The following is a 13,913-nucleotide window of genomic DNA, read 5'->3' on the forward strand; positions in this document are numbered from 1 at the left end:
TGTCAAAGTGACTACTTTGTTAGTTCCCTTTTCTGTTGAGCGATGACATCTAGGGTTGTCTTTACGGAATGTAACACTGCCCCTTATACTGTACATGTTTAACTGGCATTGTATTGTGTGACACTGTACCGCGTTACAAACTGTTTGTGTGTTCATTCGTATGGGTATCTTCTATAGGATTGTGTAAAGACTTTGTTCCTTGGAAGGCAATAAAGGATTGTATTGTGTTCCATTCTATTTTAGGGTTGTTGATATGGTGGCAAAGACGACTAAAGAAAACAGTGTGAGTAGATCTACTGGTGTTGACATGCAGTACTTGTGATTACAGCCCGGTGATTCCCGTGTCAAATTAATGAAGACAATGGGGTGTGTGTGAATCAGACAGAGCTTTATTTGTTAGACTGCAAAACTCTCACACAGAGGTGGGTGTCATAAGGCACTGCAGAGAGGTTTCTTGGAAAGGGGGGCTCGTCGTAGGGCTCTAGAACTCTAGAGGTTGTAAGGTTCTAGAACTCTGTAATCCTGCGGAAGGAGCCCACGACAGGGGAGGTGGCGCCCCAGTCCGTGAAGCTATGGTACTCTTTGCGCTCCAGGAAGTACTGGCGCCCCCTGTAGTTGGGCAGCTCGTAGAATGCCCAGGCACCGTCCGTCACCACAGCAGAGTGGAACTCACGGAACTTGAATGCTTCGTGGACCGACGGGCAGTCCTCACTCCACTCTGCCATATGGCCAGCAAAATCTGGCCTGTCATAGCATCTGATCTTGTAGGAATTTCCATAGACCTGCAAAATAAATACAACCGAAAATATATAAATGCCAGTATCCTTAATTAATCATATTAAAGTAATGATGTTAATTATTTGAATTGTCATTAATCTGGTATGCAAAAAATGATATTAGAAATTTGGGATGCCTCTTTAAATTGGTTTATTGGCTGTTGTCCTGGTTTCCTTCAACAACTGATATAGATGGGCCTGGACATGAGGCAAACTGCTGCCAAAACATGAGCCTTTTATCTATCCTTATTGTCTGTTGGCTTTTGACTGATTATTGCCTGGTTGGTGCACCCTGGGGCATTCCATTCAAGCTGGGCATTGCCCTGCATCCAAATCTGGTCAGACACATTTTAACATCCTAATTGCCAAAACCCAAATATACAAGCATAAAATAAATACAAATTAGTTAGTGATGTCTGTCTGATGTAATATGTGTACATTTAAGATCGAGAAAACATCTGTCAAAAAGCTAAATGAATGCTAGAAGTAAGTTTCCTGTGGACTTTGAGCACTGATTATGAACTTCTTGCCTCAAGTTGTCAGTATCTATCTACTGACACAAATAAACGTCAGATTCGTCAGTCCCATCTTCAAACTAGGCTTACAGTTTGTACTTTTGGTAGGTAGGCTTACGTTTTTGATAGAGCGACAGGATCTGATGCTGTCGTTGAAGCCCATCCACTGCTGGTGGTCAGGGTACTCCCCAGGGGTCAGGATGTACTGGTAGCCTGCATAGTTGGGGCGCTCGTAAAGAACCCAGCAGCCGCTCTCCACCCTGATAGAGTTACAGCGGCTGAAGAAGGAGTGCAGGTCTGGGCAGTCGCTGCTGCACTCATAACTACGACCTTGGAAGTTCTTATCCTCAAAGAATACAATCTGGAAGAGAGATAGAGACAGAAAAGCCTGGTAAGATACAAGCCATACCTTTTATACAGTACTTCTTCCAATATGTGGCTGTAATGATTGCTCCTCTGCCAAGCTGCAATACCTACAATGCTGCTTGAAGTTACAGAAGTGACAAAAAATCGAATCAAAGTCATTAGTCAAATCAAGGCAGATAAACATAACTAAAAGTATAAGCACTTTTTCTGTCGAGCAAAGTTTCTCATACACATTTTACATACATTCTATTATATTATCTATGTAATCTAAAGACTCCTTCTTACCTTCCCCATTTTTTATTGTTATTGCTCACCTCCCACTCACCAGCAGTACTGCTGATGTTTATATCGAAATGCAGAATGTGCCGACAAGGGAAAGCCTTTGTTAAGCAAATTAGCCTGCTTTGCATATCAGCAAAATGGTTTGTTCAAGTTTAATTTCCCTTTGTACCAATGCAATGGCTCCGCATCAAAGAATTGCCAGAACTGTGATGTGAAAGTTATAAAGGCCAACTCTCCCAGCCTATCCCCTAAATGCATTATATGGATTGCTTTCAAGCAGTCTGCTATCATGGAATCTTTATTGGTTTCTATTGGCATCTAGTAATGTTCGATCTAAATATACATTTTTTTTGTGATTTTATTTTATCTTGAGCATCATGTTCAGGAACTGTTTCGTTTTGCAACTGTGTTGTCTCATCGAGCAAGTCTGTAGTTGTAGAAGCTATAATGACTGAACTTTCATCCCAATAGTCAATATCGAGTCAGAATTTAGTAGTCGTTGATGGGATCCTCTTGTGGCTTTTGGTGTGCTCTTAATTTACTGTAGAGACAGAGGAAAGAGCATGGCAATGCATTGTAAAGAAAGCTGTCTTAAATGATTGACACAACGTAAACTCTGAACCAGAACAAGGATATTTTCTCAGGTTGCAAGTGTGACCACTATGAATTACTTTCTTCAATCCTTCAAATTATGTCTCATTCAGATCGGGAACAAGTATTGAGATATTTCAAGAATGACAAAATGTGTATGGAACTCCTCTGTGGGCTATGTGCAGTCAGAGTAGAGAGTTCTTGGATGACTTATAGGGTTTTTGTGACTCTATAACAAACAAATCTGAAACCACAGATTAGAGATATTAACCCTCAATCTAAAGCTGTATTATGCCATTGTTTTTTTTGTTGTTGTAATTTTAGTATTTGTTAACAAGAGAAATAAAAAGGAAAAAAAATAAGAAACCTGCACGCTGCTCTTGCTCATATCAATGCTTGTCACGTTCTGACCTTTATTTCCTTTGTTTAGTCTTTATTTAGTATGGTCAGGGCGTGAGTTGGGGTGGGCAGTCTATGTGTGTTTTTCTATTTTGGGGTTTTGAGTTCGGTCTGGTATGGTTCTCAATCAGAGGCAGCTGTCAATCGTTGTCCCTGATTGAGAATCATACTTAGGTAGCCTGGGTTTCACTTTTGGTTTGTTTCTGTGTTAGTGTTTGTCGCCACACGGTACTGTTTCGGTTTCGTTCGTTTCACGTTTATTGTTTTGTATTTTTGTAGTGTTCAGTTTATGTCTTAAAATAAACATTATGGACACTTACCACGCTGCATATTGGTCCTCCGATCCTTCTCGTTTCTCCTCGTCAGAAGAGGAAGACAACAGCCGTTACACTGCTCTTTAATAAGCTTTACTTATCGGCCTAAAGGCCTTCGTCAGAGCTTTTAGTATTTAATAACAAACAATGTATAGCCTCGAAATGTTTAAAACTTTCCTGCTAATCTCATGGACCATGTTTTCTTGCATCCATATCTCTGTCTATGAATTTGAGTGGTTATTTTACCTCCTTTCCATGATTAAATATATTTTTAACACTTAACACCAGTGCAAAGTGATTACAACCAATATTGTTGGCCAGTGACAGAAACAGTAACATTAACTCTGTGTGGTGTGACACTATATAGACACTTTTGAGTGTTACATTTACATTTACATTTACATTTAAGTCATTTAGCAGACGCTCTTATCCAGAGCGACTTACAAATTGGTGCATTCACCTTATATCCAGTGGAACAGCCACTTTACAATAGTGCATCTAAATCTTTTAAGGGGGGGGTTAGAAGGATTACTTTATCCTATCCTAGGTATTCCTTAAAGAGGTGGGGTTTCAGGTGCCTCCGGAAGGTGGTGATTGACTCCGCTGACCTGGCGTCGTGAGGGAGTTTGTTCCACCATTGGGGTGCCAGAGCAGCGAACAGTTTTGACTGGGCTGAGCGGGAACTGTACTTCCTCAGAGGTAGGGAGGCGAGCAGGCCAGAGGTGGATGAACGCAGTGCCCTTGTTTGGGTGTAGGGCCTGATTTAACACTATGTGTTGATTTAATACTTGTGATTTTGCATGTGGGTCCCCTGTAAGCCAGTGTTACTTCAGGGAGCTTAGTGAAGTCTTTATGTCTCAGGCAAAAATCAATGACTGTACTTTATTGAACCACCTCCGATCCACTTCAACCTCCTTCACAAAGAGACCCATCTGGGTTCAAACCTGGGTCTGCTGACCATCACAGGAGTGTATAAGCTTGCTGAGCTAAAGCCTATGTCCTTCAATACATTAACTTACAAAAACAATTTTGTAAAGGCTGAGCCCCTTAATCTCTTGAACTACTGTTGGTACTTTGAAGCATGCCCTTGATTGAACCCACAATCCTGAGTTTGTTTCAGCCCAATGGCAATTCCACCACTTGGCTTTGTACGTTTTGAAACTATACTTTTTATTTTTATTTTTACAAAGTCTCACATGACAACACAATCATAGACAATGGAGTTAAACAGAGATTTGCATTATGACAGTTCCCACATATTAGGGTCACTTATTGTGGGAAATGTGACTGACGATTGTATTTTATAGACAAGTCTCTCTCTTGAAAAAGAGAGCAATAACTTCAGTGTGATATTGACGGTTCAATGTTTAAACTCGCTTTCCCGAAATTAGCCGATTATTACATAATATTTCATAAATACCATAATTTTGTGCGTCTGTACAGCATTCAAAAACGGTAGACTCCTAAACATGAAGGTAACTGTCCAGTTTCCAGATTTCTATGAAATATGACCTACAGAATAGTTTTACTTCCAATTTTTTAATTGATTAAGTATGTTAAAATGCAGCTTTTCTGTGTTGGAATGTTGTGGGCGTTCCCCAACAACAGAATGGTGTGGGAGTATATCAGTCAAAAAAAATATTCATGCAAGTAGACCGCCCATTGGCCAGCTCATCTTCCTTTAGACCACTAATTGCCCAGCTCATCCTCCTCAGGAGTATGATATCATACACTATGAGGAAATAGCAAGCATTTTTTAAATGGTCTGTTTGAAATACAAGTTTGAGGTGGGACTCCTGCCACAAATGCTTTTGCAACAAATACGAGTATAGGAGGAGTCATTATTCAACATTATTTGGGTATGAGTTAACAGAATATTAATTTTTAAAAGTGAGATTTTCACTGGACAGTTACTTTAAGAAATCAACTCTGTTCTTTACATTCCTGCTTCCTCCTTGTGTCTTCAGATGGTCTTCAGCGCCTTGGGCACTCCATCGTTGTGAGTCGTGATAGCAAAAAAGAAAGACAGTGATTGCAGACCTACTTATTCATCAGGTTCCATAAAATGTGAATAACAAAACCCATTACGGTGCGTATAAAGTATAAATCCCACTGGCTGCCGCAGGTCATTGGACAGAATCCCACAAAGAACATCAAACAAGGTGTGCGCATATCAGCCAGCTCTGGGTCAGCCTGTCAGTCCTCTAACACAGCCCAATCTTGGATTCAGCTAATGGAAAAGTACAGGAGATAGCTTGAAATGGAATAAAGATAGGTAAGGATGGATATTTAGATCATAGTTTATTGCATATTATAAACCGGGTGGTTTGAGCCATGAATGACGATTGTCTGAAAGCCGTAGTGTATCAGACCTTATTCCATGGGTATAACAAAAAATGTTACTGGTCTATTTACTTTGGTAGACAGTTCTTGATAGCAATAAGGCACCTCGGGGTTTGTGGTATATGGCCGATTTACCATGGATAAGGGCTGTATCCAGGCACTCCACATTGCGTCATGTGTAAGAACATCCCTTAGCAGTGGTATATTGGCCATATACCACACCTCCTAGTTCCTTATTGCTTAATAGTAGGGTGACTATCCTCGTGTATTACTAACAGAACTTCACAGACCTTCAGCAAATGACTTGAGACGGGGAATTGAACATTTGATGTGTGGTCTCTTGCAGATAATCTTCTATGAGGACAATATCTTCCAGGGCAGAAATTTCAAACAGAAATTTGCATATATAGGTGGTGTCAGAGGAAGTCCCTAAAAATTGTCAAAGACTCCCTTAAAATTGTTAAAGACTCCAGCCACCCTAGTCATAGACTGTTCTCTCTGCTACGGCATGGCAAGCGGTACCGGAGTAGCAAATTTAGTTCCACAAGGCTTTGACAGTACCAGTCAAAAGTTTGGACACCTACTCATTTAAGGGTTTTTCATTATTTTATTTTGTCTTGATGACAGCTTTGCACACTCCTGGCATTCTCTAAACCAGCTTCATGAGGCAGTCTCCTGGAATGCATTTCAATTAACAGGTGTGCCTTGTTAAAAGTTCATTTGTGGAATTTCTTCCATTCCTAATGCGTTTGAGCCAATAACTTGTGTTGTGACAAGGTAGGGGTGGTATACAGAAGATAGCCCTATTTGGTAAAAGACCAAGTCCATATTATGGCAAGAACAGCTCAAATAAGCAGCAAGAAACGACAGTCCATCATAACTTTAAGACAATCAGGAAAATGTCAAGAACTTTGAAAGTTTCTTCAAGTGCAGTTGCACTTGAGGTCCTGGATGGTAGGAAGCTTGGCCCCGGGGGAGTAGGTTTTGTCGTGCCCTCTTCACGACTGTCTTGATGTGCTTGGACCATGTTAGTTTGTTGGTGATGTGGACACCAAGGAACTTGAAGCTTTCAACCTGTTCCTCTACAGCCCTGTCGATGAGAATGGGGGCATGTTCGGTCCTCCTTTTCCTGTAGTCCACAATCATCTCCTTTGTCTTGATCACGTTGAGGGAGAGGTTGTTTTCCTTGCACCACACGGTCAGTTCTCTGACCTCCTCGTTATAGTCTCATCATTGTCGGTGATCAGAGGTAGCACTGTTATGTCATTAGCAAACTTAATGATGGTGTTGGAGTTGTGCCTGGCTGTGCAGTCATGAGAGAACAGGGAGTACAGGAGGGGACTGAGCATGCACCTCTGAGGGGCCCCCGTGTTGAGGATCAGCGTGAAGGATGTGTTGTTATCTACCCTTACCATCTGGGGGTGGTCCGTCAGGAAGTCCAAGATCCAGTTGCAGAGGGAGGTGTTTAGTCTCAGGGCCCTTACCTTAGTGATGAGCTTTGAGGGCACTATGGTGTTGAACGCTGAGCTGTAGTCAATAAGTAGCATTTTTGTAAAGTATGAAAAATGATGAAAAAGTGGAGTATAACAGTGACTTAGCATTAACATTTAAATAACATTTAATTCACATTCAGATTATGTATCACTGTTTGAATAAGCATTGGATCAAAAGAAAACTTTTAAGATCCGTTTCTTCCACGTCAAATAGGTAAAGAGTTTTAGATGTACAGGTTTATTGTTGCTCCCTCATGTGACCAAATAGCATGAAAAGTAGTTACTTATGGGCAGTCGATTTTCTGAGAGCACAGCTCTTTAGAGGAGAAAAATACCTATGCAAATGCTGTAGCTCCTACAAAATAGGTGTATATACATTTAAAGTTATTTTTTTCTTATTTTTAAATAAGAAAGTTGAATTTGGTGTTCTGCAATGTTCAGTGCTTTGAACCTTACTATTCTCTCTGCCATCCCTTGGAAACAATAACCCATAAACATGGAATGCCATTTCATTGCTATGCAAATGAACACACAAATCTACTTGTCAATAAAATCTAACGATACTTGTAAGACATACTTTTAGCATAAGCTACAGCTAGTGATTGTATTGCACCTTTAGGTTTACAGTTTAATATTTTATTATCAGCATATTTTTTTAAAACATAGTATTTGAAGGCAATGGTGCTTGGACGTCAAATGGCTGCTTTTAGGACATTTTGATTTGCACAGATCAACACTGTATAGTATGTCTTATGATATAATATATTATAACATGAAAGTGATATTTCAGACTGACGAAGGTGTATGTAATGAGTAAGACATACTGGTAGATACCGTTTAAAAAATGTTTTTATTGACAATCAGATGATTTAGCACATGTCAGTGATGCGCCTCATGCTCATGAACCTCATGTCTTTGACACCCATGCCCATATCCCTAAAGCTCCTGTACTCTCCAGGCCTCATGTACATCATTCTGCCTCTGAAGTGGGGCTGCTCAAACATCAGCCAGTGGCCATCCATGACCTGGGCAGACTGGCAATCGGACATGCGGTAACGATCGTGGATGGAGTCACAATCGTCCATCAGCTCCACGTTCTGACCTCCAAAGTTCTCCTTCTCGTAGATTTTCATTCTGTAGGAGCCTCTGTGCTGTTGGTGGAGAATTTAAAACAATTTGTAATTTAAAGGAAGAAATGCTCTCTTTTCCTTACCATGGGGATCATACGGCTGGATCTGATGCAGTCATTCTGGCTCATGCCCATTAGGCGCTGGTTGTCAGGGTACTCTCCTCTTCTGACCAGCATCTGGTGACCCATGAAGTTGGGGCGCTCGTAGACCATGAAGCAGCCACTCTCAACCCTGCAGGAGTTGCACCTGCTCAGGTAGGAGGACATGTCGGGGCAGTCCTGGCTGGTCTCATAGGAAGGACCCTGGAAGTTCTTGTCCTTGTAGAAGATGATCTGCATGACAAGTTGTAAGAATGCGATACAACACCTATTGCAGCAGTAAGGTACAGTGAACACATATGTAAAGCACTCATTTAGTTAGAATGATTAAGAAAATAGTTTAAAATCCACCTACCCTGCCCATGGTCATGGTGGCTGTTGGTTTTTTAAGCTTGACTGTAAATGCTAGTGGCTCTCTTGCCCTTTTATACCTTGTTAGATGTCCTCAGCATATGTGACCACATTGTGTTACATTTCTGAGTCATCACCATGAAATGTACTGTATACAAAAGCAGGTTCAATATTGTTACTTTTAGTAGTACTTACATAATGTTTCAATTAATTAGTATACTGTAGTAAATGAAACATGTCAATTACTTATGGCTTTGATCATGGAACGTTAACTGTGTTTTATAATTCAAAACAGTATGTACATGACCTAGAAGTAGAGATGGAGGTTGGCGCACCGCCAACTGTGCCAACTACAAAAGAAAATGGCAGTTCACTGCCACTATTTTTGTTACGTTGAAATTACTCTGTGATACCTGTGGTTGCAATCTCTGACACCTGTTGCTAAGGTTTTCAATGTTTGGCCACAGAAAATGCACACAATTGTGATTATAACGTCATTTTTGGTACTACATCGAAATCTTTATACTTAAAATTGACCTAAAACCATAATTCAAAAAGGTTTGCAGTCATTCATACTGTATGTTGAAGTGTCTCAGCTAGGACTAGGTCTAAAGTACAAGAAGCCCTAGTCTAAGCTAGATTACTTGGAGTCAACAGTAATGTGTGGACTTCACTTGCAAGCAATGTACTCATTACGTAAATCTATTTAGTTCAAGAGACTGAGTTATTGTATTTCCTAAAAAACCATCAACATCAGCAGGGTTGGAAAGCCTTGAGAAAGCCTTTAAGGAAGTTAGTTTGGTATACAAGCTTCCCCTCCTAAAGAAGAACAGAGCAAAGTACAGAGACATTCTTGATGAAAACCTACGGAAAAAATGGAAGTGGTCTGAATACTTTCCGAATGCACTGTATACAGTGCCTACAGAAAGTATTCATACCCCTTGACTTATTCCACATTTTGTTTTGTTACAGCCTAAATTCAAAATGGATAAAATTGATTTTTGTTCTCACCCATCTACACACAATACCCCATAATGAGAAAGTGAAAACATGTTTTTCGAAATCTTTGCAAATGTATTGAAAAAGAAATACAGACATATCTTATTTACGTCAGTATTCAAACTAGGTGTGTTCACTCAAATGTCTGTATTTTAAAAATGTACATTACTCAATAACATTGTTTTTAGTAGGTACAGGGCCTTCAGAAAGTACTTTTTCCACATTTTGTTGTGTTACAGCCTGAATTTAAAATGGATTACATTTAGATTTTGTGTAACTAGCCTACACACAATACCCCATAATGTAAAAGTGGAATGTTTATAAATTCAGAAAAAAATTGAAGCCTAAATAAGTTCAGGAGTAAAGATTTGCTTAACAAGTGATATAATAAGTTGCATGGTTTCACTCTGTGTGAAATAATAATGTTTAACATGATTTTCGAATTACTACCTTATCTCTGTCGAGCAGTGAAAAAAATGTACTATATTGAATATCCTTTTGAGCATGGTGAACTTAATAATAACACTTTGGATGGTGTATCAATAACTACAAAGGTACAGGTGTCCTACCTAACTCAGTTGCCGGAGAGGAAGGAAACCGCACAAGGATTTCACCATGAGGCCAATGTGACTTAAAACAGTTACAGAGGTTGATGGCTATGGTAGGAGAAAACTGAGGATGGATCAACAACAATTTACTCCACAATTCTTACCTAATTGACAGAGTTAAAAGAAGGAAGCCTGAACAGAATAAAAATATTCCAAAACATGCATCCTGTTTGCAAGAAGGCACTAAAGTAATACTGCAAAGAAATTGGCAAAGCAATTAACTTTTTGTCCTGAATACAAAGTGTTGTGTTTGCGGTAAACCCAATAAAACATATTACTGAGTACCACTCGCCTTATTTTCAAGTATAATGAAGGCTGCATCATGTTATGGGTATGCTTGTAATCGTTAAAGACTGAGGAGTTTTTCAACGTAAAAAATAAATGGAGTGGCACTAAGCACAGGCAAATTCCTAGAGGAAAACCTGGTTAAGTTTGCATTCCACCAGACATTGGGAGATTAATTCACCTTTCAGCAGGACAATAACCTAAAACAGAAGGCGAAATATACACTGGAGTTGCATACCAAAACGACATTGAATGTTCCTAAGTGGCCTAGTTACAGTTTTAACTTAAATTGGCTTGAAAATCTGTGGCAAGACTTGAAAATGGCTGATCAACAACTGACTTGACAGAGCTTGAAGAATTTTTTATATAATAATAATGTGCAAATATTGTACAATCGAAGTGTGCAAAGCTCTTAGAGACTTACCCAGAAAGACTCACAGCTGTAATCGCTGCCAAAGGTAATTTTAAGGTGTCAATACTTATATAAATTAGATATTTCTGTATTTCATAAAAATAAAAAAACTCATACATTTAATCCGTTTTGAATTGAGGCTGTAACACAACAAAATGTGGAATAACTCAAGGGAATTCCACATGGATACTCTCTGAAGGCACTGTATAATCGTGTATAAATCATGAAAAACAGATTATACATGTATGCTGTTTACTTAAATGAATGTTCAACAAACTATTTATATTTGTCATGTGTTGCCGACTAGGACAGTTGAGGTCAGACACATTTGTGTAGCATTGTTCAAACCCCTCCAAATACCTTTCACAGCTTTTTCCTGTGAAAGCTGCCTGCATGTAATTGCTAGTCATACACTGAGTACTGTATACAAAACATTAAGAACATCTGCTTTTTCCATAACGTAGACTGAACAGGTGAATCCAGGTGAAAGCTATGATCCCTTATTGATGCCACTTGTTAAATCCACTTCAATCAGTGTAGATGAAGGGGAGGAAACAGGTTAAAGAAGGATTTTTAAGCCTTGAGACAATTGAGACATGGCTTGTGTGTGTGCCATTCAGAGGGTGAATAGGCAAGACAAAAGATTTAAGTACCTTTGAACAGGGTATGATAGTAGGTGCCAGGCACACCAGTTTGTGTCAAGAACTGCAAAGCTGCTGAGTTTCTAACACCAACAGTTTCCTGTGTCTATCCAGAATGGTCCCCCACCAAAAGGACATCCAGCCAACTTGACACAACTGTGGGAAGCATTGGAGTCAACATGGGCCAGCATCCCTGTGGAATGCTTTCAACACCTTGTAGAGTCCATGCCCCGACGAATTGAGGCTGTTCTGAGGTCAAAACTCAATATTAGTAAGGTGTTCCAAATGTTTGGTATACTCAGTGTACGCCTGGATGTCTGAAATTTGGCAGAGATTGGGACATGGCTCACCTTACCCTTGGCCAGTAAACGAATACCATTTTACAGGAGTAGAGGTCAGGTGCAATAAAGCAAAGAGCCCATTCCACAACTATGGTATTGCAGTGTTCGTTGTATGACACCAGCGACTTCAACAATCATCTTTTTCTACTTCTTTGCAGAATGGTTTTGGAGGTGGACTGACTGACACCCACAAGGTTAACGGGTTCAAATCTTAAAATATACTGTTAAAAAAGTCAAGGTAACACTTTATTTTAACGTTCCGTAATTAACCATTTATAAGGCATTTACAAACAGTTTGCTCACCATGTTAGTAAGCTAGTTATTCACACATATATATATCAATATATCTATTTAAACAGTTTAAGACCTTAAGGAGCATCAGGTAAAGATGGAATGTCTACCACTGATGACTCAAAACATTTATAAAGTATAAACAGAGCTGACTTTAGATTAGGGACTGCAAAAAGGTATCTAATGATTAGTAAATTGTTTATAAATTAGGGTAGTAATGATAAATAAATGGTAAACACACAATTTATGAATGTCTTACAAATGGTTTATTATGGACTGTTAAAATAAAGTGTTACCCAAGTCAAAGCCATAACTAGCCAATTGAAAATAATGGAGTGAATAGAATGTTTCAAATACAAGAGTAGACTCTTGTAGACTATTTAAATTACAGGATAAATGTGGCCAAAACTGATTTAACGTCTAAAGTAATCCAGGTACTCAAGTCAAGTTTTACTCTTACTACAAGGTTACTACTGTGTTTATTCAGCTTTCATAATGATTCATTATTAATAACACCTTTTTGTACCACTGATTTAAAACAACTGTTTATCTAATCAATTTGGTATATGATTTTAACATCACTGTTTTTGACAAGAAAACATATTTTACCTTTATTTAAGCAAAGACCAAAATATATTTAGCAAAGGAGCCCTGCATCACAAGAGCAGCAAGCAATTACACATCAAGAAGTTAGAGAGACATACTTAAATCCCGGCGGGACCACAGGAAACACAAATATAAAAAACACAACTATAAAAAACAAGAACATTTCTCTATGAAGAGGTCCTCCACCCAACACTCTGAACTGCCCGAAAGGCACCAGTGCGTCCAACTGTAGGGTATTTTGAAGATTGTTCCATGTGTGAGGTACATAGAAACTAAAAACCATTTTACCTAAATCTGTAGTAAATGTGTGTAAAATATCAAATTGCATTTTGATTTGATGCATTTGATGACTCAAAAGCAAGCACAAACAAAAGGAGTAATGGTGTTGGTATGTCTAAATCAAATCCAAGCTATTTCTGATTAGTAAGGCCTTCATAAAGTATTTGTGCTTGATGCTTCATAAAACATTTATAAGCAAATGTCACACTACATTTGAAATCGTTTACGTACACTTAGGTTGGAGTCATTAAAACTCATTTTTCAACCACTCCACAAATTTCTTGTTAACAAACTATAGTTTTTGCAAGTCAGTTAGGACATCAACTTTGTGCATGACACAAGTAATTTTTCCAACAATTGTTTAAAGGCAGATTATGTCACTTATAATTCACTGTATCACAATTCCAGTGGATCAGAAGTTTACATACACTAAGTTGACTGTGCCTTTAATAAACAGCTTGGAAAATTCCAGAAATAATGGCATGGCTTTAGAAGCTTCTGATAGGCTAATTGACATAATTTGAGTCAATTGGAGGTGTACCTGTGGATGTATTTCAAGGTCTACCTTCAAACTCAGTGCCTCTTTGCTTGAGATCATGGGAAAATCAAAAGAAATCAGCCAGGACCTCAGAAAAAAATGTGTAGACCTCCACAAGTCTGGTTCATCCTTGGGAGCAATTTCCAAACGTCTGAAGGTATCAAGTTCATCTGTACAAACAATAGTACACAAGTATAAACACCATGGGACCACACAGCCGTCATACCGCTCAGGAAGGAGATGCGTTCTGTCTCC

General features: G+C 39.0%; 1 protein-coding gene across 1 annotated transcript; it reads right to left on the minus strand.

Moving 5' to 3' along the window:
- Positions 1-423: 423 nt before the first annotated feature.
- Positions 424-8,677, minus strand: LOC129821475 (beta-crystallin B1-like). The gene is made up of 6 exons (XM_055879160.1): positions 8,663-8,677; positions 8,293-8,541; positions 7,956-8,230; positions 1,943-1,952; positions 1,410-1,652; positions 424-782 (listed from the first exon to the last, which is right to left on the minus strand). Exons 1-6 carry the CDS (start codon positions 8,675-8,677, stop codon positions 507-509), a joined length of 1,068 nt encoding a protein of 355 aa, XP_055735135.1. The 3' UTR covers positions 424-506.
- Positions 8,678-13,913: the final 5,236 nt, after the last annotated feature.

This window comes from Salvelinus fontinalis, chromosome 23 (assembly GCF_029448725.1).
Source record: "Salvelinus fontinalis isolate EN_2023a chromosome 23, ASM2944872v1, whole genome shotgun sequence".
In the NCBI taxonomy this organism is placed as follows: Eukaryota; Metazoa; Chordata; class Actinopteri; order Salmoniformes; family Salmonidae; genus Salvelinus; species Salvelinus fontinalis.

Excerpts from the sequence above, each read along its gene's own strand:
- LOC129821475 (XM_055879160.1), bottom strand. Across the intron at positions 8,231-8,292 it reads CCAGCCGTATGATCCCCATG|CACAGAGGCTCCTACAGAAT; the intron begins GTAAGGAAAAGA and ends CTCCACCAACAG. Across the intron at positions 783-1,409 it reads CCTGTCGCTCTATCAAAAAC|GTCTATGGAAATTCCTACAA; the intron begins GTAAGCCTACCT and ends TTTATTTTGCAG.